This window comes from Dermacentor silvarum, chromosome 8 (genome assembly GCF_013339745.2).
Source record: "Dermacentor silvarum isolate Dsil-2018 chromosome 8, BIME_Dsil_1.4, whole genome shotgun sequence".
Lineage (NCBI taxonomy): Eukaryota > Metazoa > Arthropoda > Arachnida > Ixodida > Ixodidae > Dermacentor > Dermacentor silvarum.
Window position 1 is genome coordinate 53,210,226 of NC_051161.1, and position 26,109 is coordinate 53,236,334.

Genomic DNA, 26,109 nt, shown 5'->3' on the forward strand with positions numbered 1-26,109 from the left:
AAACTCACGCAATTATGTGCACCATCACCCAGGTTACAGCTTTAATACTATGCAGTGTTTATACACTGCACCATTGACAAGCAGTGCCGAAATGCAAATAGCGTTTCATTAGAAAGCGTACCGTGAGACGTCGACGCAGCGATGTCGCGAAAGCGAAGGCGTTGCATGATGTTTGTCGAGTAAAGAGTGGTGAGGAGAGGCGCATGGGGACAGAGAGAAGTGCGACGCGAAAGGCTGTGGTGGTTGACCATATTACTCGCCAGTTTCACTGCTGCGTCTTTGGCCCGTAGAAACTGGCATGTATACGATAAGCATGTATAGAATACCTGATTAGCTCAAGCAGGCTATATGTGACTACTTGTCACCACCCCGTTTCAAAGAGGATGACAATAAATCACCAACATCCCCACACTAGGTATCGCATTATGAAGTAGCCAGCTTCCATAGCTGGCGAGCTTCTGTATGCAGCTGACCGTATCTCTTTTGTTCATAGGCAGTAAGGTCGAACCGCCCTTGGGGCTGCCTGAGAAACGACGTACGCACGATCACATATCATCTTCTCTACACAACTTTCGTACTGTGAAATCTGCTTTTACAGGCGACTTTTTTTCGTTTAATTTTTCTTTCGTTCTTTTTTTTTTTCAGCGATCACGTAGTGAAGACGATGTGATTGTGCAATCTGCCGAAAAAAATGTCACAGTTTTACCCGAAAGGCGAAGCATCGATTGCAATAGCAAATTATTAGACAGCTATACGAAGTAAGGAGTAAGTTTTATCGGTCTGATAAACTTGTAAACATTTGCTTACTAACTAAATTAACAAGCATGGTGTCACGCGCGCACAGACAAACATAACACATCTCATGACCGCGGACACTCGCTCTCAAAACGCAAGCGTGAGGAAGAGCGGCAGAAGCAGCGAGCGCATTTGGTTCTCGCTTCAACGCGAACTAAGCGGCGAGAACACAGCGTACACGAAGCCATCAACCCTCGGCGCGCCTAGACTCTGTACCCACCGCAGCTCGCTTTCAAGATCGGACCCGCTCGGCTGCGCTCAGCCGCGAAATACGCAGCCGTAACCCGCTGCCTTGTGCGATGGAAGACGGCGCGCTTCCTCCCTTGCGCGCGAGATCGAGCCACCATCCTTCTCGGCCATCGAGGAAAGAAACAAAATAGGAGAGGCCCTGACGTCACGTTTTTGAAGCCGGAAGTGCTGCCATGTTTGTGTGCCATCTCCCTTTGCGCCTCCAATCAACTCGCAGGAGCAGATAGGCACAAGCAGGGCGCGAGCTTTGAACTTGCATTGTTACCAGGGCCGACGCGCGTCAAAACAAAGCCTACGAAACTTCTGTAGCAGTTTTAGTGAAGCAGACGCGCTCTGTGTTGTTCCGTGGCACGTTGAAGAAGACGACGAACACCCGCGCCGTGACTGCTTGAATGTGTCTGCTTCTGGCTGGCACTCACAGACCCAAAACATAACTATCAAGCTTACACACCACACTCCAAATTCAGCTTTTCTCGCGAACAAAATGTGCTGCGCGAAAGACACCGGCGGAAAAATCTTAGCTCAGCTTTCAGAGGCCGAGAGCAGCAGCGAGAGCTTCAGGAGCGCCCTTGCTATTGCAACCATAGAATAAAGAACGTTTGGGGTACCTGTCCCAGTGCTCCTTTGCGAAAAACAGCACGTGACTTCCGACAGACTTTCTCCAACATGTCCGTGCTGGCCGGCATCTCTCCTGCGCTAGAGTGTCTAGTACACTCTACCTGCGCTTTCCTTCCTCCATGTTCTCGGCTCACGCTTGCACGATTTCACTCAGCATACGGCGGGTGGCCGCGATGTTATTGCATTTCGACTTTATACGGAACAACACGGCGACGTCGACGGCGGAAATGCGCCTCAAGTATCCGTAGAATTGCTATCGCAATAAAACATAGAAACAGAGAAGCGCGCTTTTCTGCATAGAGCGTCGTATTGCGGAGAAGCCGAATGTCAATAGCTATTTGTTCGCCAGTTCTGCTATGCATGCGCGGACACATCTGGAGAGAAAAAAAAAAAAAAGAACGACGGCGCGGAGTGTGACGTCACAAGGATACGCGGCGGCATTGCTGTTATTTTTAATTTACGCAAAAGAGATTTGAGATAAACCTCAACGGAGGGAGTTTTCTGGAAGACGAAACTGGCACTTGGATGCTAGTTTCCCTACGCTTTACTTGCAAAAGATCGTTGTTCGAAGTTTCAATGAATATCTCGGGATCTTACCTGCCAAAACGACGATATGATTACGAGGCACGCCGTAGTGGAAACTTCGACTATCTTGGGTTCTTTAACGCCCACCTAAATTTAAGTACACGAGGGCTCTTGCATTTCGCTTCCATCGAAATGCGCCAGGGATCGTACCTGTGCTCAGCAGCGCAACGCTATCGCGGCGGGTTTGTTGAAATTACTGAAAAGCGAAGTACGGCTTCCATTTCTTTTCCCGCCCCTTTTAGATTACAATACTCGTCGCGAAGCTCGCTGGTTTATGAACGTTAAACCTGCCGCGCTGGCTCAGGGCTACTGGCGTTGTGCTGCTAAGCAGCGAGGTCGCGGGATCGAATCCCGGCCACGGTGGCCGCACTGCCATAGCGCGCAGAATTCAAGCACGCTCGTGTTACTGTGGTTTTGGTGCAGATTAACGAACCCCAAGCGGTAAAAGTTAATCCGGAACCCTCCACTACAGCGTCCCTTAATTATAACCAACACGTAATAACCCACTGTGTAGTTTCAGAACATTAAACCACACAATTTTTTTTTGAACGTATGATCGTGTAGCTACAGACACGAAACGAAAGCAAGCTTATATGCTTGTGTTTATCAACAAGTAACATTTATTCTGGTGTATAATAACTTAAAAGCATGCGCTGTAAAAGCATCTAAAACAGTCTGCGTATACGAGGCGTGTCCTAAAACGCGATAAAAATCAACACGTAGAGGTTTGGTCAATCGGTTCCAAAGTACTTCTGGCCAAAGTGGTTAGGAGCAACAGGATGAAGTTCTGAGGTGAGGACCGTCATGGTTGGGAACGCCTTCATCACCGACTTGGCAGCTGTAAAAATGAAAGAAAAAAAAAAAAAGCATTAGTCTGGTTGCGTGCAATAATTTGTGACCTCACGAAAGCTACATTAACTTTGCCGGTGCAGTATGAATCCCTGCACTGCAATATTGCTAATAAGTAAACATTACAATAGATGTTAGTTTATATAGCCTTGTAAACATTCTTTTACCCTGACCACAAAAAAAAAGAAAAAAAAAGAAAACTGGCTGCACAATTAGAAAACAGCGACTCTCTCCCATCGACCGCCGCTAATCCTTTTGAGATTATTCCTTCCAAGATTTCAGACATGGGTGGATTACTAGTGGGCAATGGGTAAGACATTCTCATTCCGTATTGGCTGTTACTGCCTGTGGGTTCCACTGCACTGTATGGAACTGGTGAAATGTTTACTTCAACAGACAGAAGCAGTGCGAAGTGCCTACCCCTAAATTCCTTCGCTGACCAGGAACAGATTGCAATGTAACAGATAAACTTTATGGGCTATTTTATGGTGCTATTGGTGCTTACACTGCTTGATTTAAATTGCTTGTATTCTACATGCCTTTTTTTTTTTACTGCATATTTCCAAAAACAGTGCTTATGATTAAAACAACTCTTGTCATGCACAAAGCAAAGCAGCAATTTATTGTTTTGCATAGTAATTACAGACTCGCTATTCCTGCAGCAAAGCAAACTTTTAAATAAGATCATTTATTTTTTAATGAAGGAGTCTGTTTTGCAGCTAACAACGATAAGTGAATGCAAATGTCATTAAAGCTAAAGATCAGGTAAGCTCAGAATAATTTAATGAGCAGGATGGCTCACCAGCCAGCTGTGGAAAGGGAAGCGGAACAGAACTAAAAGTGGTATTGTATGAAAGCCTTGCATATTGAATATGCAAGGCTCTAATGATGGTCTACAGTAGTACCTAGTCATTAAAGAACATCAGTTATTTTTGGAGTTGTACAGATATGCGCTACTGGGACATTTCAATGTTCAAATATGTATTTTGCATTTCAGACTGTTATGGGCAGTGGTTTTCTTTATCTGTTACTGTAAGTGGCAGCTACCTTGGTAAGAATCGCTTAACAAAGCACACAGACTTGCATGCTACACATGACAGAATCCCTGATATCGATACTGATATCGATAAGCTGCGCACAATCAAAAAGAATACTAATTGTTAAAACAGCTGCAGTTACCATGAGGCGTGCAGAACAAATTTAACAAAAAGATGTTGTCTTCCTGCACTCCATGGTCCTTCAGAACTTCAACAGCTTTGTTCACGGTGTTTCCGGTACCTGCAAAAGCAGAATCAACAAAACAGTATTTTAGCACTAACCCTTCATCTCGGTAGTGCATGTGTTGCCAATGTAAAACGCCCTTGTATTTTTGTTTTCACCTTTGAGAAATGCACAAATTCATCCCGAGTTTCTTGCAAAGTGATAACGAGAGGAGACGAATGTAATTCAGGTGTAATTATGAGCACTAATTGCAACAGAAACTATCAACCAAGTTTACAAACATTGCTGTTGGCTCCACTGGTTGCTTGGTAACTACACTTAAAGACACCCCTCATTTCCTTATCTGCTCTTGTAAATCTCAAGACATTCTTACAATGCAGTTTTTCTTATGTAGAGCACATTGCTGCAGAATGACATTTCTGTTGGTTGGCACCAATCGCTTTCAGTTCTAGTCAAAATACGATGTAACCCTTATCTACACCCCTCATTTTCTTTTTTCATGTTGCCTTACAAAGGTGTTCTTTGATTTGCTTTCAATATCTGCAGTTACAGAGACAAGCATTATTTAGAGCAAATTTATTGAATGTGTTTACAGACTTTCACATACTGAAAGTATATTGTGACAGACTGGAGGGTGGGCATTCTGCACTGGCATCTGACAACCCACTGCTACTACCATGATTACTGCATCAAGAGCCCGTCATTGTCATAAGGTAGATGAGAAAAATAGGTAACATAAAGAACCAACAAGAACATAGCGCTGTGTCCCATTGCATTTTTCGATGACCTGTTTTGGTGCTGTTTGCTTTGTGCACCTTACAATACGATAGCCTGCCAAATATGGCATGGTGGTCTCATTCTCACATAATTCTTCTCCTTGGCACTTTGGATGTCACCTTGGAGCTAAGATGAAGCAGGTCTGGTGAGATGAGCTTTGTGGTCAATGGGCTGACTGAGTGACTCGAGCTTGCAATATGGACATCGAATTAAAGCTGACTAGGCTACATATCATAGGAACTAATTGAGCAGTCTTATGTATGATGTCTGCTACTTGTCACTGTACACAGTGAGGAACAGTGTATAATTAAGAATCTTATGGAAACAATGACAAACCAGGAACAGAAAAAGCAAGGTCTTCTCGATCACACACGAAATGGAAACAAAGAATCTGTCGTGCCAGATCAACTGAAACATGGCCAATCAATATTGCTCACTTCGTAAAGTGAAGTTTCTGAAAAGTCCCTTGGCCACAAAAAGATGGTGGAAACGAGCAGTGCTTACTCATGATTGGGTACATCAGCAACACCTTTCTGCTGTGAACATCGACCGGAAACTTGGCATACACAACGCTAGCTTCATGTGTTTCTTCATCACTCTGTATCAGGATTTTTCCAATGCGGATAGAACGACAGCAGTCCCTGAGGCCTTGCTCCATGGCTTCACCTGAAGAACAACAAAATTTCGTCCATGCCACAATTCTCTATGCCAAACTAATAGAACTCGTGAAGCCGCAGTGCTGCTCACCGCTTCGTACGATGCTCACGCCACAGCTTCCTCTTAGAAACTTGATTCCCTGGTAGATTGATCCTGCAAAATTTCCACCGCGGCTTCACCTCAATGTTGCAATGCGTCCGCGGTCTTCTTCTAAGGAGAAACGACACACGCTCACCTGTCGGCGTGGTAACTGCACATTCAGAGTACGACAGCTGGTTAAGACCTTCTTCCACTACAATCCGAATCTGAAGGTAAATACAGTGCAACACGTCAGTCTAGACCGCGTACCGTCATCACTAGCGGCTGAAACCGCGAGCGAGTTTCTGCTCTAAACTCCGCTCAGTCGCATGAGAGCGTGCTTACCAATCTGTCGGCGTAGAACACAAACTCGCTTCTAGTAGTATTCCTGTGAAAGAACACAAAGTAAGTTCAAAAACAGTTAAAAATACAGTAGACGGACTGCATGCAGATGCGCGACACACGCTCAGGCAGTATGAGTAGAGTGCCTCACCTATCGCGAATGATCGTTTGCAGCTCCTTGATTTGATCGTTCATGGGAATGATCTTCATTCTCTTACCGAACCTAAAGTGGTCGGGACTCTTTATTTCCGGAGGAGACCTTGTGTTCGCGTTTTTCACGACGTCCGGCTGATCGGTCGTTGTCATGCTTCTCCCGTTTTCTTCTTCGACTTGTCTCGGTAGGTCGATCGCTCCTTCTTTCACACCACTCTCAAGCTCTTGCGCCAAAACGATGAAGTGTCAGCACGGACATGGGGCAATGAAGTGCTGTTGGTGGAATGTAGGAGCAGGCGGGTTTAACCTGGCGATCGAGGCCGGCAAATAAACAGAGCAAAGGTTCGCTCCACGTCTGTGCGCTAAAGTAAACAAGTTGTAAACAAGGCACAGTGTGCAAAAAGAAACATCAGAGAACCAAGTAGGCCGTGGAAAAAACGAAAGCTACTAGTATTTTGTGTAGAAGTAGATTCACAGAACACTTACGAATTATAATGGCAGCTAGCGCCACAATGAAGTCACTGTAAAAACTTTTTAATTTGCTGACCGTCTAACTAAACTTACTTTGAAAATGAAAGTAAAGTGTTTAGTTTTAACACTAGGGAAAAGCGATGATTTTGGTGATAATTTTAGCAACAAGTCAAGTTTCGGTTTTAGCGTCCTCCCCTGCTCCCTTTCCTCCTCCGGCTTCCGTTGCATTTACGCCGTGTTGTGGTTCGCGTCTTGTGAATGTGGAAATATGTGACGATTGGATCCATTTTCTTCGCTACAAACGAGTTAATTTAACGTCCAAATAACACGTCTAACGAACTAAATTCCTAAAAATGGGAGGCAATAAGAAAGCGCCGAGAACGAAGGGCAATACACGGGTGAGTGCAACATGTCTCACAATCGCGGCCTGGCGTGCAGAAAGCGTCGCGACGCCGTTTTCGACGTTGCAAATTGATTGACGCGCAGTCCCTGCGTATCACAAGTACGCAGTGTACGTGGTTAAGTTTAAGGTCTGGTGTCTTCTTGAACTTTGTGTACGTCTATAAAAGATACGCGCGGTTGAGTCATATATATGAGTCAAATAAGTGAGCAGTCCTGTCTGTCACGTCTTCCACATGTTACCTGTGCCTGCGTACAATACGATCAATTTATTTCTTTATTCTTGTATTTTTGAATCGACACATTCACTGTGCACTTTAGAAGCATGGTTTCAACTCGGAGGTGATCAGCTTTCTAGTTTTGATCTGTCACGCATTTCGATATCCCGTGCTCATCGTAAGTTGGCGTTCTGAAAACACTGACCGTAAGCATATTAAAGGTACTGGTATAATAGCGGGCTTTAGACACGTTCGGCAGGCATTTTTTGGCAACAGCTATGGTGACGTATCGGTGAAATTATATTCATCGAGGGTCAGTTCACTCAACACCTTTCCTAAAGGGTTTTCAGTGCGTTGTTTTAATTGAAGTCTGCTGAGTAATAATTTACCCCCGATGCTCATTACACGCTTCACGAGTTTTTGTACCTATTCAAAGAGTGATATACGCGAGTCCTGTCTTCTGCAGCCATCTAGCAGTGGAAGGAGCGCTCAACTTCTCTCAGCCAGTGGTGCCTCTGGCCTGACTGGATTTGTGGGATTCACTTCTCTGGCTGGTGACTGTCCTGCATACATACCGCCTACGGGACAGCATGTCATCGATGACGCAGACTCGAGTGTGGACAGTGACTTCCGAATGGTTATGCGCAAACTAACCAAGCGTGACCAAACGACAAGGCTCAAGGTGACAATTTCACTTTCAGTAGTGGGGGTGCTGGTCACCGCGTACATATAGCAACCTGTCATTGCTCGAAGTGATTTGTCCTTGCTTTCAATGATTTAACTGCACGGCATAGATTCAGCTATCTGAGAATCAATCTGAATAGAGAACTGGTCAAGGTGTGATTAGTCTGCCTCTGAATCTCTCGATCCGTTGCCTTGAATCTGTTGAATCTGTGTTGTGCAATAGCAGAAACGCGTCTCCTAAATCATTCATAGTTAGGAAGGGAGAAAAGATTACAAATTATCATGTGGACGGTCATTCACACACATTCACCATCACTATTACTCTTAATATTTCGAAAGTGTGAAAGTTACCACCATTTTTAATGATGTTCTTTTGTTCCTGTGCCGCAGGCTCTACAAGAACTCCTTGATCTTGTCAAAGAGAAAGATGTGGAACTGGTTAAAGGAGCCCTTCCTTTCTGGCCTCGTCTTTACAACAAGCTTTCCTTGGTAACTGTACTGCATCACATCTTTTGTAGCTGTGCGCATTTTACGTCCCATAGTTCTGGTCGCATGTTAAAAGAATCCCAGCTGGTGAAAATTTATTTCGAGTCCCCCACTACAGCGTACCTCATAATCAGATTGTGGTTCATGTACGCAAAACCTCAGAATTTATTTTTTACACTTTTTATATATAGTACAGGCCTTTTGCAGGCAACATTCTGGTGGGAGAATGGCAAAAATTTTTGTCTTTGTGTTTATCTTGAGTTCTGTGAATCAAATGCACAAAATAGTGTCACACAGTTACAGAAGACAGCGCAAATTGTGAGACAGCAAGAAAACTTCTTGGCCTATTGTCATTAAACATTTAATTGTCACATTAACGTGGCTTCTTCTGCTGATCAACAGCACATGATTAACTATAGTAACTGAGATGACATTTATTCTTTAGTTTCGACAAGGCGTGGCAAGCCTGCCAGTATTTTTGGACCATGCTGCCTTTGGGATGTTGAAGCTAAACATTTCGACAGAATTGCCTGTCTGGTTGGGAAAATTGGTTAGGACTTAGACAGTGACTCCAGCCAAGTAACGGTATTTATTAACCTACCTTTGTGATGCATCCTGAATTCTTACTCTTCTGTAGCTGTCGATGCCTTCATTTTTTGCTGTTGGTCACCTGCACTGTTTTTAGGTTGTCGACATTCAACCAATTAGCCAAACTTCATCGCGCACTCAGGCAGGCAATAACTGCAAAAAACAAAACAAAGCAAGAGCAGCAAAAAACACACAGTGGCACATCTGTTCTGCTGCATTACGATGTTCACTCCTGACGTGCTCTTATCTTGCTAATCTAGGACAATGATCGTCGTGTGCGGGAAGCCACGCACCGTGTCCACGAGCTCATCTGTCAGAGGGTCAGGAGAGACCTTGCTCCCCACACTAAGGCACTGATCGGTGCCTGGCTTGTCTCTCAGAGCGACCCATTTGCACCCGCTGCAACTGCTGCAAGGGCTGCCTTTGAGGCTGCTTTCTCAAGCGAGAAGCAAGTCCAAGTGTTCCAGTTCTTCAGCCAGGAACTGTTCAGTGTGAGTGAAAACTTCAAAACCGTAGATCCATACTAGCTTCCCCGCACAACAGAACCACTGGCCACTTCTAGTACAACGCAGGTGCATCCACGGTCATTGCATGTGCTGTCTACATAGCGGCTTGCTGCCAATGTGCCTACTCCACGGCTCTTGACCTAAACAATATCATCAGTGGGGTCACTCGCCTCTTTCAGAGTGGTTCAGGTGTCCGCAGATAGGAACAGGCTTACTTATCTATTCATTTTAGTGTACCTCGGGGCTTTTGCAAGCATGGCAGAAAGAAGTGGCGAAAAAGAATTCGTTTAAGTGCAAGCATGTCAGAACGAAGGAAACCAGAAAAATATGTAGAAAAGGTACACCATTATACGCTGGTGCATGAGGGAAAGTGATTGCATAGGATCGGGGCTAAAACAGCTGGTTCAACCAATCAATTAATTCAGTCAGTCAACCAGTCAATCTATCAATCAATCTATGTTTTATTTTCACCAATAGCGATACAACTGTGTACCAGTCTGTAAGCACTAGCATATGTGCAGGTCATTTTTATTTATTCATGACTGTTATGCCTTTCTTTTGGTCTGCAACTTTCTTTTTTTCTTCTTCCAGTATATAAGTGATGTTATTCTACAACAGACAGTAGACACTGTCCCGGACTACAAGTAAGTGGTCGGCTCTAATAAAATAACAAATTAGTGTTGTAATGTTGCCAATAATACGTTGTTATTAGCATTGCTTGCTTTGTTTGTATGATTTCCAAGAGAAGGCTTCCTAAATGGTCCCGTGTATCACCCAGCTTTGATTAAAACTGTTCCCAATTGATAATCCCTTGTCGCACCAGTTGTTTTTATTTATGATATCCAACTTATTGCTATGGTTAACGTTAACATTGCTAGCCGTTCATGCCTTGTAAGATTTAGCTGAAATGGAGGTATACATGTATATATGTAAGTAGGTAATATGTAAATATATGTGTGTGTATGTGTGTTACTACATAACATGATATGCTGAGGGACGCTTACAAGGCTATCGCTTACAATGATATCAACCTAAGGCTGGTGCTGTGTGTATTTTTAAAATAATCTCATGAGAGCATCGATTGGCACTGTTGTCAGCACCTGGTCATCATAGAGTGCACCTGCAAATGTAGAAAAGGTAGGCCTGTGTATGTGGAGCATCCTCTTATCCAAGCATTCTCTGCTTGGCTGTTCCATTCAGTCTGACATAGCCCCTGCTCCTTACTAACTCATCTGTCGCTTGCAGCCGCTTGTTGCAAAAATTGTGTGTGGATGAAAGCCACAAGAGATGGCAGTTGCAGCAAATGGGAGTTACACGGCTCTTTCTCAGAAAACGGGGGCAATTTCGAGCTAAATGGAATAGCCTAGCAGCAATGCTAGGACAGGAGGATCCTTTGCATAGATGCGCCTGCTTTCACAACTTTTGCAGGTGCACTCTGGGACATGGTACTGACCATGTCAGTCAACCTTCCCGTGAGATTATTAACAACTTGGAGCAGTGTACGTCCACGGAGGACACAGTGCTCAGTAGGATGTTGGCCAGAACACACTCTAGAGGAGTATTATTTTGGCCAATTGGTGAAGCATATTTGACCACGATGAAGCTCAAAACACGAGGACTGTGTCTTGCGCTTCATTGTTGTCAAATGTTAACATACTCCTTTGTGGTTTGTCACCAGAGAGCTTTCACAAGAGGAGCGGGAAGCGAAGTACCACAGATGGCTTTCCTGCGCATTGCTTGGCTTGAAGATGATCCTGGAATACCTCTCACCGCTCCCCGAGACGGGTGTCGAGTTACTGGACTCTATCCTCAAGGAGCCCAAGTTCTGGAAAATGGCCAAGCACAAAGATATCATGGTATGGGCAGTGCTCGGCTTCTTAGTGCCCACTTTTACAGAACAAGCTTTTCACTTTGCCAAGTATGAACTATAGACTGTGGAGACGTTTGTAACAATGTGCGGTGTCGTTCTTTGGCCAGCACAGTTAACTGTACCGAGGTACTGCTTGGTTAGTTCTCTTTGCTTAGGTATTTCGGGAGCAGTTGGGTGCATGAACCTGGGTTTTTCCTACATACTGTGTACTTGCTCATGCTGTTGTTGCAAGCTGATTTTGTGACATTTTATTTCACAGATGAAGCTGTGCAGAATAAAAAGTTGCTCACATGTTTGCAAACTTTTCTTCTTGACAGCACTTGTCTGTAACACCTTTGGTGTCATCGGGGCCACAGAGCATTATTGAGTTTAAGACTGATGTCACCGACCAGCCAATTGCGCCGTACCTTGGCTGAGTAGATATTACGCAGCTTGAACACTTGTGCGATGGATGGAGAGTATTCAGACTTACAGAAGTTACAAAGATGCTTTAGTTAGGTTGCTCTTCTGGCAGCCTTTTGAAACAGTGGAGTACGTCTTATCTAGGCCAAGCAGTTACAAGGGACCAGGATTATCAGATGAAAATCGCCAGGAGATTAGAAATGGTTTAGAGGTCATTTGGCCGTGAATGACAGCTTACCAGTATCCATAAGGAGGAAAGCATATCAACCACTGTATTCTTCCTGTGCTAACCTTTTGGACCAAAACTTGAACTAATGAAAGAATGGGAAAGGAAGCAAGGAATCGTGCAAGAAGCGATAGAAGTCAAAATGATAAGCGCAACACTAAGAGATAGGACAGCAACAGTATGGATTAGACATACAGTAATAACCCGCCGCGGTTGCTCAGTGGCTATGGTGTTGGGCTGCTGAGCACGAGGTCGCGGGATCGAATCCCGGCCACGGCGGCCGCATTTCGATGGGGGCGAAATGCGAAAACACCCGTGTACTTAGATTTAGGTGCACGTTAAAGAACCCCAGGTGGTCAAAATTTCCGGAGTCCCCCACTACGGCGTGCCTCATAATCAGAACTGGTTTTGGCACGTAAAACCCCATAATTTAATTTTTTTTTTAGACATACAGTAATAGGTAGATTGTAAGCTAATCGACATAATGAGGACCAATGTATTTCCTGTAGGGCAGGAAATGTTTACGTATAGAACAGATAACCAATGGTCTAATAAAGTAGCAGAATGGATTCCGAGGGAAGTGAAACACACTAGAGGACAGCAGAAGATTAGATGTGATAAGAAAATTTCCAGGCATAGTTCACAAAGGTAAACACTTAAGCTCGCTGGTATGGCATAAATTACTGTGCAATGTGGAAAGCACAGGACAAACTAGCAGAGGGACGACATGCAGTGCTGTGTGTCGTCTCCTTGGGCATTCCACGCTGTACTGGGGAAAGACTTATACCCTGCAGTGGCCTTAAAATTGGCTGCGAATGCAGGTGACAGTTAAGTCACAGGAGTTGGACTTGGCATGCTGGTTGTCAATATCTGAAGACATGTCGCATGGAGTTCGTAATTTTTTTTTTTTTTAATTTCAGTATACCCTAAAGGTCCTCAGTTGGAGGGTATTACATAGGGGGGATGCAACATCATCAAAGCTGACATTACAACAATCTTACTTATTCTTAACATGCTTTGTCCCACTGCAGGTGCGCAAATCCTGGTACAGCTTGGCGTCGTCTCTGAGTCGTGTGGAACACGTGTGCAAGGCGTATGGCGCCAAGCTCTGCTCCCATACCCTCGGCTCTTTGGCCGAGAATGATCCGGTGGTGGCTGTGCCCATCTGGGAAGCTGCTCTGTCAGTTGTGTCGGCTGTGCAGGTAGGCTTTTTGTTCATGGGTGCAAACACCATACCCTTGTAGGCAGGATATATTCGTATCTTGTTCGTGTCATTTATGCATTACAATAAGAGTGTCATTGAGATGTACTCTCTTAAAACAAGATCCTGTGTAGCTTGCTTCTCAGGTAGACAGTCGCTTAGTGCGTAAGCGTTAAGATAGATTATGATATCATGTTTGCCATGCATTTTCATAGAATTAGTGTCTGTGTCACGTAAGAAATTAAGGTGTCTCGGAGTAGGTGGGCTAGGTTCTTCTATATAACCTACGGTTTTGGGCCTTTTTTTCTTGATGCTTCGCACTTTAATCTTGATGCCATATGGTATAAATTCGTGCTCTTTCCAGAAAGAGTTGTTTGTTGGAAGTTAGCGCTGTGACTGTGGTGCTTCACCTGTCTTCATCCGTTATTGCTCTATTAACAATCCAATAGACCGATCCCACCGGCCAGTTTCACGACGCCACCGCTGCCGCGGTGCATGCCGGTGCAGCCACTCCAGCCGCCCGGAGTGCCTGTGCGTCCTGTTTCCGAACGCTTTTTGGCAATTTTTATGGTTCGTGTAGAGCCATCGTGCGATGGGAGGATTGAGCTGCTGCGTTCCTGGGTGCTACAACAACCACACAAGGGACAAAGGCTTCGGATTCTATGTGTTTTCTAAAGAGCGAGAGCTTCGAGAGACGTGGATCCAACGGAATAATAGGTGGTACTGGTAATACCCAGCGCGAGAAGAAACACGGGGACGAATAGAGGCCGCATTTCGATGGGGTCAAGATGCGAGAACATCCGTGTACTTAGATTTCCCGGAATTTAGCGATTTGTCGATAATCGATTAGCTATCGATTGGCTATCGATTACCTATCGCCAGCCATTTGCCACGTATTTTGACTAGGCTAAGCGCTACCAAGTCATCCCCAACATTTCCTGAAATTTATTGATCGGTTATCAATTAGCTATTGATTGGCCATCGATTGGCTATCGCAAGGAAATGGCCACGTATTTGGGCTAGGCTAAGAATTGCCAAGTCATCCCCAGCATTTCCTGAAATTTATTGAATATTGATCGATTATCGATTAGCTATTTATTGGCTGTCGCAAGGTATTGGCCATGTATTTGGGCTAGGCTAAACACTACCAAGTCATCCCCAGCATTTCCCAAAATTTATTGATTATTAATCAATTAGCTATTGATTGGCTATCGCAAGGTATTGGCCACGTATTTGGGCTAGACTAAGCACTATACCAAGTCATGCCCAGCATTTTCCGGAATTTATTGATTATTCATCGATTATCGATTAGCTATTGATTGGCTATAGCAAGGTAGTGGCCACGTATTTGGGCTAGGCTAAGCACTACCAAGTCATGCCCAGCATTTTCTGGAATTTATTGATTATTGATAGATTATCGATTAGCTATTGATTGGCTATCGATGACTTGGCGATGATTGGCTATCGGCGTTATTATGTTAAAAACGCCGCCTAGCTTACCCAACAACTTCTAGATATCGCTATTACCGAAGTCGGCAAGTCGTGCGCGAAACCCCTGGAGGTAAGCATCATTAGGGCACGAAAGTTTCGGCGCGGCATTTCAAACCTGTCTCCAACAGGTGTACTCCTATTATGTCCGTCGCTAAGCAAACATAACTTTGCAGTCACCGAGATGCACGTGTGCAAAAAATAGTAACGTAAAACGACCGCGTACATCAGCATGTACTACATACAAAGATCGAACAAATACGATACTCAACGTGTAATCAGCGGGTAACAACCGAAATGAAAGAGCAGCAGGAACTTTTCAACGTTCGCCTTGCATGCTACAACGAACAGCCGATTTAATTTCTTAAAATACATGACGAATTTTTCTCGGTGGTGGAGTCGCAGAGATGTGCGCAGTACTCAACGAGCGCGGACTGCGGTTGCAGTGGCTGTACTGCGGTGGCGTGGTTGACCAGTTGACTACAACCAAGATGGTGGCAGTGCTACTTCCGGAAAACCGGCGCACGCGCAGATCTGTCGGTGGGATCGGTCTATTTGTTTACGATTTCATAAGTTCAAGGACCTCCAACAGAGATTTAGTACACTTCTGTTATGCTGGACTTCAGCAAGGCAAAAAGATTCCTAAGGTACCTCTGTGTCATGCTGTCAGTCTTGTCATGCTTTTTATATTCTTCCTTAGGTTTTTTTATTTTCTTCTTCTTCTTCTTAATATTGCATTAAGTAATGGCATCTTGAGCTGGTTGTCTTTTAGCGCTATAGACCTCTCTGGCAAAAAGCATTATTTTTGGCTTGTTGAAAGACAGCATGCACCTTGCATTTGGCTGTTTTTTTTTTAGTCACTCTCCTCCTGGGGGGGGGGGGGGGGGGGGGCGTCGCGTGCTTTAGGTGCTCCGTACCCCGTCATCAGAGCAGTCATGAAGGCTGAGAGTGTTTCCGGTCACATGATCACAAAACATCGTTGCATTCTGGCGCCCTAACCAACGCTCAATGCATCTGCGTATTCACTGTTCTACCTGAAAGCATCGGCAGCTTTGGCTGGATTTTATCACAGCTTCGTCTTGAAATTGGATTTTTTCTTGCAGTCACGTGATTTGGCCTCCATCGTATTTTTCTTGGAGATTGAGTCTCACATTAGACTTCTGTGCTTGCTAGGTGCCGTTAAAGTGGAGCACTGTCACATCCACCCGGCTCTGAGTTGGAGGACGGAGGGGGCCAGTCGAAGATGCCATTAAGATTCAGTATTAATGAAACAGGAATCTTAGTTACCTGGCGCTAAAAGTAAACTGAGGTTGACGAAAGTTGTTGAAAGAACACTGGAGGAAGCTTGAAGTAAAGTTTTATTCAATGCATTTTATTTAGCGTCATCATAACAACCTATCTTATGGATGATGAGCAGGAATACATTATCGTATTGTATTAGATCGCATTGCAACTCTTGTGCACAAGTACAGTTGAACCTCGATATAACAAACATGCCTGAAACGAAGTAAATGTTAAACATTTCTCACTGATATCAGCATGTAACAAGTTTATGGTTATAACAAATATTGGACATATCGAAGGTAGTTGCATGTCGGATGTTACTTCGGGTCACCTGGGCACGGCTGTACAAGAGTTCCAATGCATATGTCCTCTGCAGTTAATTAAGCCGAACGTCTCCGAGAGCTGACATACAGTGAACCAAGAAGTGTATCTCATGGTTTGTGACTGGTGCGTGCTGCTTTACCCTTTTGCACCCGTGTCAAGGCAGCGCCAGTTCACTTACTTTGAAACATACTGCGACAACCTTTTGTTTTCCGCAGGATTGCTGGACCCATGTTGATGCCAGGAAGGCTGTCCTACCTCAGCTCTGGAAGGTCTTGAAAAATGGCGGGTTTGGTAGTGCAGTGCACATCTACCCAAACTTGCTTCCGTTCCTGAGCCTTGTCCCTGCTGAGGTTGTCGGTGCCGGTGTCCAGTTTTACAAGCTGTTCTTCGACTCCTTCCGTGAAGGGTAAGCACACCAGTTTTGATTAATCCCTTCAAAAATTGCACGTGTCAAAATAATATATCAACTTTGTAGGTACTAGCAAAAGTAACAATGTGGTAAAGGTAAAAGGGAAAAGTAAGGAGTAAAGTGCTGGATATGCCTTAAGACATTTATGATTAGGTCTGCACTGCAACTGTTAATTAGGTCTGCCATGTGAAATCAGTGCCGGTCGTTCACAGAAGCAAACTACAGTATAGACCACTTATAACGTAACCGTTTATAGTGTAGAACTGGCTACAACGCGGCCTTTTCCGACTCCCGTTTACTCTCCCATAGAACTCCATGTATATGCATACCGCTTACAGTGCAGCCGCGTGAGACGAAATACTGATTATAATGTGGCTTCCGCGGGAAAATCTCGCCGACAAGGGCGGCAGCGAGCACACTTCTCAACAAGGTGCGCCCACCGATGGGAGAGGAGATCAACAAGGGGGATGTGGAAGAGGAGCATGAGACGCAGAGAAATCAGTTAATTTGGACTCGTCCTCTAGTCCTGGCCTGCGTATGCATTATTCAATGCAATCAAACTCTCGTTAATTCTGACTTATTTGGCCGCACATCTGTTAATTCGCACTACTTTCGGAGCTCGGTGAGCGAGGAGTGCGGCAAATGTGCGACACAAAAGAGCAAGAACGGCGCTAGCGTCTAACCGAAACGAAGCGGCAGAGTCCGCATCGCCACAGCCATCAGTTGAAATCGTACGTGAATGACAGCAACGCAGGAATGCTTTGAGCCTATTTGTATCTTTAAAGCCTGTATTTGTGCGTTTACCGCCGTGCTTAACACCGCGTTGGCTGCGGGCTTTCGTAACTGCGTAGTCGTCATCCACAATCGCGTCGATAGAGGCCACGATTTTTACTGCAGCGGTTGCGGCGAACAGTAGTTTCGTTTTTACTCGGTACGCGCGTCGGCCGTGTGCCTAAAGAAACTGTGTATTCGCCATCAATGATCACATAGATGCGACCACAGTTTCGACTTTAGTTGTTGCAGTGAATGAAAAACTCCCAGTCGCACGCTTTGATTCTCGGATACGCACGGCTGCTTGGTCTACATGTTTTGCATACATGCAGGGCTTGAAAATGGTTATTTTAGTTATAGTGCGGTACCGCTTATAGTGCAGATATTCGCGACTCCGGCGACGTTATAAGAGGTCTACACTGTAACAAACTGGTGTCATGATTGCAGTCTTCCTTTTCGTTGCCATGCACCCACATTTTAGGTTATCATGCTGTCATCACAGTCAGCTAACTGTGTTGGTGGCCATCACGTGTGTTCATCAGTGTGCTTGTATTTGTGTGCGTGTAATGTGATAGCTTTCTTTAACTACTTCCCCAGCTTTTTGTGGTTTGCGGACAGCAATCTAGCGCAGTAGAGGGTAGGGAAAGGGAAAAGGTGGAGAAGACTAAAGAGCGGAAAGTGAAGCGCATGCACAGAGGAGCAGGAGAGAGAAAGGTGCATGATTACAATCAACGACCGATTTTCCGGACGTGCCCAATAATTCGGACGCCTTCGCGGCTCCGCCACGTACCCCACAGAGTCAATGTATAAAAACGTATGAAATTTCGGACGCAAAAGACCTTCGCCGTCTGATTTTCCAGACATTTTACCACGACCTGCATGTCCGGAACGACATTAATCGAAGCCAACACTGCCGCCGTTTTGATCATCTGGCCTCCTCGAACCGGCGCTCTCACACGCAGATCCACTGGCAGCCGTAGCCACCACCGCAGCAACGCTAGGCCTAGCTACTTCGACGTTCGCTACCAAGCTTCTTTCTGTTCGGTGCCGTGTTTTTCATTGAAACAATTTGCCGCTGTTTGTAATCCTCGCCAATGTCTTGGAAACTCTGAAAGCATGGCGCGTTGCATAATGCCGGTTCTCGAAAGTCAGCTTCGCCTCAATACAGCAGTGTTACGCAGCGAAGCATACACGAAGTATTGCGGTGAAGCATAACAAGAGTGGAAAGGGGCAATTGTCACGGGACACAGTCATCATCATCATCATCAGCCTATATTTTATGTCCACTGCAGGACGAAGGCCTCTCCCTGCGATCTCAAATTGCCCCTGTCTTGCACTAGCGTATTCAAACTTGCGCCTGCAAATTGTCGGAGTCATGAGGGAGGTAGTGGCCGAATACTGCACCAGGGAGGCCAATTCCTGTTCTGGTGAGGGAGTGACTTTGATGAAGCTTAGTGGGCCTTCCTAGTTTGGTTGCACCTGAACTAGTATAGCCCCACTAGCTCTCGGCGATTTATTTTTTTTTCTTGCCGGTGTCAGGCACCACTCCATGCCTCAAAAACGGGACACAGTATGTATTCCTTAATCATACATGCGTGCCTCCGCCGCCTCCTAACACAGTACGAACATGATACGCCTAATAAGTGTACTGGCAGGCCTTCATAGCTATTTCAGATGTGCCTGTGGCAATTTGAGCCTTTGGGGGCAGTAAAAGCCATGCATTCGTTTTTTCGGACATTTTCGGGGCCCCTAGGGAGCCAAAAAAAGGAGACGTTGACTGTAGTTGGCATAAGTGACGAAACAGAATTTTAGAAGCGAACAAATGGGCAGCTCAAGCTGTTTCTTTCTCAGTAGCGGATTGTGACAGATGGTATTGCTAGGGACGTTATCTGTGTTGTGTCATGTTTTCCCTTACGGCATTTTTTTTTTTTTTTTTGTGATGAACAGACCGTGTGCAATACACCATTAGTTGTCCGCAACGTCATGTCTTTGTTTTACCTGTCATCTTGCATGCCCCATTCGCGCTTATACATCACATATTGGTTCATGTTGACTGTCTACTTTACAATGACATTCCTTTGCTTGCAGACTGCTTAACCCAAAAGTACAGGCATCCATGGCAGAGTGCAATGCTGTTGTCCAAGCTTTCATGGAATGCCTTCGTTACGTCCTGACACGACACCTGGCGCAAGATGAGAATGCCAAGGCAGTTCGCAGCCACATTCTTGAGGAGCAGGTAGGGTAGACTCTAGCCTGATCAAACTAAAAAAAAATAAAAAAAAAAGTCTCCTTTGTGTGAAATGGCCACTCACTGTGGTATTTTCATTCAAACGTACGTGGAACCACACTTAAAGAGACACTAAAGGCAAATACTAAGTCAGCGTGGACTGTTTAAATTACATTCCAGAAACCGTGAAATGCTTGTTTCGCGCAAATAAAATGCTTAGTTTACAGGAAAATTTCATCTGAAGGATTTGGATACCTTTATGGCAATTCCAATCTCCCGCCACGCCAACCGGGGAGTGGTGATGCGTACGCCATCACCGCCCTTTGCTGCCGTCAGTGAGTAAAATGGTGCCCAACAGATGGAGGTACGATGCGCTGCTATAGCTGCTTTCGGTCAAGTGGCGTGGACCATTGGGACATCCCGTGACTTTACATGGACGTGGAATTCTCTGCTACTTGCAGTTTCTGCGAGTTTCGGGAGCTAGCAAAACCAGTGCAGCATTATGCAATAACGGAACCACTGAAACGTGATAGCGCGGGCGGGGCGGAGTTGAGCGAAAACGAAACCTTTCGACCAGCCGCGTCATTGTCAACGGTGTAACGTCAATGAGTTCTCATTTGTAAAAATTATATAGAACTGGTCAAGTAGCATTTTCTTTAGTCTTATAATACAATGATGTTTTTATAACGAGTGGTTGAATACTAATGACAGAACTTATATGGGTGCCTTCATCATCGGGCAAGTACTTGAATGTCCCGGGAGAGTCTCTAATCGTGTCCGGCATTTATATCAATTTCTCGATTACTAAGCTCTGTTCGCAATAATATTGACGGCTTAGAGATACTGAAGCACTAATCCATCACTTTAGCTTAACTTAGTATTTGTCTTTAGTATCTCTTTAACATTGCTGTGAAGTGCTGATAAGTGCTAATTGAAATGTCAGTGCATTTCGGCACCTCTCTTTTTTGAGCACGTATTTCTTAAAACTTGGTGTGTAACACAGGATTTCAGAAAGGTTAGTATGACTTCATTGTTGCTTGACTTCAATTCTTTAATTGGTACATGAGCCCTAAAGTGAATCAATAAGTTCATTAGTAAAAGTTTGTTAATTTTCATCACTGTGCAATTTGTCATGCAAGTAAACTCTGCCTCTTCAAGTTTAGAATCAGCCGCAGGTGATTTCTAACTAGTCATGTTTCCACTAAAAGGGATAGCTTACATTGCAGGTATTGCAGTGCCCCCTTAAGACTTTTCATTAATTAATAGTTCACTTGCTGCAAGTCAAGCTAACATTAGGGAAGTTTAGTTGAATAGAGATAGTGCAAGAATGTTTTCCTTTTTTTTTTTGAAGCTACATTGATTCTCCTTTTTTTCTTGCAATGTAGCTCCTAGAAGTCCTGAGAGTCTGCCTCGTAGAAACCTCAAGCCGTCTCTCCGGAACGCGGCTTTACTATGAAGTTGCCAGCCTGCATGCCTTCCTGCCTTCAGAAAATTCTAGCTGGTGATGCTGAGACCGCCACGAAAATGTCTTACCAAGAGTGCCTTGAGCTCATCTGGCGCAGATTGCTGGAACTAAGCCTAGAAATAGCCTCGATGTCACCTCCAAACGGCACACTACTGCGCCGGCTCACAAAACTTCTCTGCACCATCCACTCTCCACCAGCAAGTCCAAGAAGCCAGATGAAGGTCACGCTGGTCGCGCCCGAAGATGCCAACTCTGCCACGCAACTGAAAAGAAGCTCCTTGGCCCTCGATGCACGGACATCAGCCTTGGAGGCCCTCCCGACTACCATGGCAAATACAACGAAAATTTGTGCAGAAGTGTTGAAGCGGGCAAGGACTAACCCTGGCAGTGCTGAGAGCTTGGTGTACATTGAAGCCGCTTCCGAAGTTTTGCGCGTCTCAAGCTCTAGCATGTTTGTTGAGGCGGTGCTCACAGAAATGGGTGTCAAGTGCAGTGAAAGAAACAGTCCAGTGTTTGAGTTTTTCAGTTTGTTCAGGACCATGGTAAGCGATGCTGCCTCAGCAAACTGCCAGGATCGCTTAGTAGAGTACTACGGGCATGTTGCAAACTGCCTGCTGGTTGCTTCCATCAGCGCTACTGCGACGGAGGCAGCAGAGCTTTTCAATGCTACTGTGCTGGTGAGTACCATTACAAATAGAGCCTGTGCCAATAGAAATTGAAATCAGTGCCAGCATACTCATTTGGAAGGCAACCTGTTCGCCTAAAAAAAAAAAAACTACTGTACAGAGTTGTCGAAAACTTGCATATGCAGAACATGCTGTCATACAACTGTGGCTATGGAACAATATAGCTGTGCTAGGTCAGTTGCGTTACTTGCAGATGAGTGTCTGCGTCTTCAGTAGTTCATACTTTGCCCATGTTATGGGCAAAATATGAAATTTCTTTTGCAGAATTTTTTATTCAAAGTCTATACAGGAAACTCTTGTAAATATGCTGCCTTACATGTCACTTTCTTCCTTCTTTTTTTATTCATGGTACTTTTCACCAGGCATATGGGGTAAATAAAGATAACACAAATAGAAGCATGCAGCAGTGTGGGATGAAAGTACTGCAAAAATATGTTGCTTGCTGAGTTACTGTCCTTTAACCAACAAGCATATTTCTCCAGTACACCAGGCTTGAATTTGGCCTTCCCGAGTGCCTTGTCCTTGCTTGGCCTTCACTTCTGGGTTTGACTTGTGCTTGACCCATTTGCTAGGACAATGCACATCTCCTGGCTATCCTGCTGGAGAAGTCCCTGGACTGCTGGAAGAGCCACGCAGGCATTCAGGAGTGGCTCCGGAGCAACGACTTGGCCGAGAAGCTGCTGCAGCTGTCGCAGAAGCTGATGCCAAGCTCCTCTTCAGAATCCGAGCTCATCTGGAGGTCACTGCGAGCAAGCCTGGAGCTGGGCAACCTTTCCGGTAGATGTGGCATCCGTTTTCAACAGTTGTCAGTGATATGGCTAAAGCGTAGTGTCGAATGTATAAGCTGGTTCCAGTGCCGAATTTGCGACCAAGAAATAGACGAGACTAGGCAACGTGTTTTGTCTATTCGATTTCTTGGTCTCAAACTCTCAATACATGGCGACAGTAGTGTTAAAAGGGCGCACTAAAGATGTATAGTAGGTGAAGCTGTATCAGTTGATTACACTTCCGCAATAGCAGAAATTCCGCTCTTTCTGTCAGAGGAAGCTCGATAAGCCAGAAAAGTCTCAAAGACGAAAGGTGAGTGACGACACTGTTAAGAAGTTCTCGCACTAGCCCTTGATACTTAAGTTTCCCTAGATACTTAAGCATATAATACCTTGTTTTAAGGAAGCAAAAATGTCCTATACAATGAATATTCTTAGATTAGAATGAAGATTTACTGATTATTCTACGCCGATTAGGCAGGAATCGGACTGGCGTATGATGCTGCTTTAATAACTTGTCTGGTTTAGCAGTTCTGAAATGCTAAGATGATGGCCCCCCAGCAACGTGTGCTTGTTTTTTTTTTATTGCTTTTGTGGTCTTTCGGTAGTGTTCGGTTCGATGCATCGGCTTCGTCTTACGTAGTGGCTGCACCCGCTGCCAGCCCCCTCCCCCATTTTATGGTGGGAACATTGGCCTGAGGGCCGACAATGGTAATAATGGATTAATGTTCACAACAATGTAATTTTCACCCACCCTTTTACTACACTAGTTTTTACTGTAAACACTAGTGTTTGATATATCATAGCTTTTTGTTGCCATCTATTTGCTGTGTGAGTATTCAACATTCGTGAAACAAACACTGTCTCCACTGTCTTGTTATGTTGCATTTACCATGTCATAACCATGTTAGCCACAGGAGGCTCTTGCATCAAAGCCGTTTTTATGCTGTCACATCTGATTGTTATATTTTTTTCCTTTCCAGAGCCTCTGATCTCACTCTCCAACCTCAGTAGCATCCTTAGCACACTTCGCAAGACGCTGCAAAATTTCACTCAGGTTGAAGGAAAGGAGCTGCTAAAGGCAGTAGACTTTGTTTGTGAGATCACAAACACACTTTTCTCAAGTTACGAGGTGATTTCACTTTTGGTACTTTAACATTCTAGAAAGTTTCTTTTATTTGTGAACTGCTTCGAGCTCAGGAGTTGAAGTTCAGTTGTTTTATTTAAGAAACCATTTTAATATTTTTTCAAAGCATACTAGATGTGTGCTTTTATGTGACGTTAGTTTATTTGTGTAGAGTGTGTGGTGTGCATGCAGGAGGTGATTTCTGTTCAAGAAAATTAGCCTCGAACTGCTTGAAGTGAAGTGATATGCGTCAGTCCCTTGCATTCCTCGGAAAGGAATTTATTCAAGAACCCTAAAAGCCTGATAGGCATTATATAGGAAGGGGGGGGGGGGGACCCGCCGTGGTTGCTCAGTGGCTATGGTGTTGGGCTGCTGAGCACGAGGTCACGGGATCGAATCCCGGCCACGGCGGCCGCATTTCGATGGGGGCGAAATGCGAAAACACCCGTGTACTTAGATTTAGGTGCACGTTAAAGAACCCCAGGTGGTCCAAATTTCCGGAGTCCCCCACTATGGCGTGCCTCATAATCAGAACTGGTTTTGGCACGTAAAACCCCATAATTTAATTTTTTAAGGGGGGGGGGGGGGCACACAGCAGTAAATGAAACAAGACAACACGACTTTTTAGCATACACACGAAACATGTAGCTTTGTAAAACCATTACACCCATAGCAAATGCCAGCTGTAGCTCAGTGAGCCTGTACTTTTAGCATCACCATCATAACCACCACTTAGAATGTGGCTGGCACATCAGCATGTGGCAAGTTAGTCACGCCACTGGTTATTGCACCTGGTGATCAAGTAATTTACTGTTTTTCTCTTTCTAGGGATGTTGCAATTTGCCTGAATCGGAAGAATTTGTTTTCGCCCTATTTCTTCTCGACTGTCAGAGTACACTGTCTTCGTCGCCCGGTATGTGCTCGTTGGCTCATTCAGTTTTAGCATTGCATGCTTTGTCATGTGTAGGTGGTCGGAGTGTGCAGCACATGCATTCAGTTTCTGTGCGGTGTTGACATTTGAGTGATGTTTGCATTTGAGATATGATACACCTTCGAGATACACATCTTTGAGTTAGCCATTGTTTTACAACGTGCAGCTACTAATGTTTGATCTATTGTGTCATTTAAGAATGGCTGTGACTGTAAGTCGGGTCCTGAGGTTTAATAACCCCTTTAAGCATATTTCACTGTTCATACCGTACGACTAGAAACACTGTCCACCACAATTTTAACTTATCTTCTATTCACGATGTGTATGGGGAACGTCAGCTTATGACTATTGTAGCCAGAGTTTGGAACGGTATACCCCAAGATACGAAAACATCCCAAAATCTTGATTTCTTTTTTAAACAGCGCTGTATGAGCTTGTTTTTAATAACACGGCATTGCTTATTTTTTGTCTGTATGCTGCTGCCCCTTAGCACACCTCTTCTCTTCTGCATTTGACTATTGTATTCCTTCCTTCCTCCTATATATATATATATATATATATATTTCTGTGCAATGTAGTTTCTGATGCTTGTCGTTATTGTGTTGTGCCTTGTGTTCCTTATCAGTTGCCCTGCTTCTGAGTAATAATTACAAATTGAATCCACTACTTTACCCTCAGGCTAAATGTCCGAAAGGCATTAGTACTCATATGATCCTTGAAAGGCTGATTGGCAAATAAAAATTCAATTCAATTCAATTCAATGCAACCTTCAGAGACACGGGAGAAAATATGCTGGTCATGGCAGCAAGGGATCTCCATGATCGTCAAAGCACGAGGTGGATTCCTGGCACCCGGCGGTCTTCTTCAGAAGATTGCATCAACGTTGAATTCCATGTTGCTCAGCTGTCTTTCCTGTGATGAGCGGTGAGCCACATTCAGGACTCGATGCTGACTAACTTGTTCACTGTTTAACCCCTTGAGGGTCGAATGTTTTTGCCAAATGCGACCCCCCAGGGTCGATTTTTTTTATTGCTGATTTAAATCTTCAAAAGAATGTTTCGAAAAAATATGGTCGTAATTTTTTTAAAGTGAGGAAAAAATTGTTTGTGTTGTAAAATACACAATGTTTATTCATGAATAAGAAGATAAGCGCATTGAAATATGGTTGTCTGCGCGTCCAGAAACCGAAACAAGTGAGAAGCTTTCGTCTTATCGCCAACAAGGTGCGATAGAGCAACAAGGTGCAATAGAGAGAA

General features: G+C 44.6%; 2 protein-coding genes across 2 annotated transcripts in view; one reads left to right on the forward strand and one right to left on the reverse strand.

Moving 5' to 3' along the window:
* Window positions 1-2,844: 2,844 nt before the first annotated feature.
* LOC119461245 (uracil phosphoribosyltransferase homolog) lies at window positions 2,845-6,782 on the reverse strand. The gene is made up of 7 exons (XM_037722474.2): window positions 6,323-6,782; window positions 6,175-6,217; window positions 5,987-6,056; window positions 5,842-5,904; window positions 5,599-5,760; window positions 4,276-4,374; window positions 2,845-3,085 (listed from the first exon to the last, which is right to left on the reverse strand). Exons 1-7 carry the CDS (start codon window positions 6,475-6,477, stop codon window positions 2,979-2,981), a joined length of 699 nt encoding a protein of 232 aa, XP_037578402.1. The 5' UTR covers window positions 6,478-6,782; the 3' UTR covers window positions 2,845-2,978.
* Window positions 6,783-6,999: 217 nt separating this feature from the next.
* LOC119461246 (E3 ubiquitin-protein ligase listerin-like) overlaps window positions 7,000-26,109 on the forward strand; it is a 44,998-nt gene continuing 25,888 nt past the window's right edge. The window contains 15 exon segments of the mRNA XM_037722476.2: window positions 7,000-7,193; window positions 7,879-8,094; window positions 8,487-8,585; window positions 9,431-9,661; window positions 10,268-10,320; window positions 11,355-11,532; window positions 13,206-13,376; window positions 16,687-16,877; window positions 19,740-19,887; window positions 21,264-21,359; window positions 21,361-22,020; window positions 22,602-22,806; window positions 23,780-23,928; window positions 24,751-24,835; window positions 25,627-25,777. Coding sequence (XP_037578404.1) covers window positions 7,149-7,193; window positions 7,879-8,094; window positions 8,487-8,585; window positions 9,431-9,661; window positions 10,268-10,320; window positions 11,355-11,532; window positions 13,206-13,376; window positions 16,687-16,877; window positions 19,740-19,887; window positions 21,264-21,359; window positions 21,361-22,020; window positions 22,602-22,806; window positions 23,780-23,928; window positions 24,751-24,835; window positions 25,627-25,777 — 2,678 coding nt within the window. The 5' untranslated portion in view covers window positions 7,000-7,148.

What these genes read in the sequence shown, in the direction of transcription:
- LOC119461245 (XM_037722474.2), bottom strand. Translation starts at nt 6,477, where the DNA reads ATGACAACGACCGATCAGCCGGACGTCGTGAAAAACGCGAACACAAGG. An exon ending in TGTTCTACGCCGACAGATTG is followed by an intron (nt 6,057 to 6,174) that starts GTAAGCACGCTC and finishes ATTTACCTTCAG; the next exon opens with ATTCGGATTGTAGTGGAAGA. An exon ending in TTTGTTCTGCACGCCTCATG is followed by an intron (nt 3,086 to 4,275) that starts GTAACTGCAGCT and finishes TCATTTTTACAG; the next exon opens with CTGCCAAGTCGGTGATGAAG.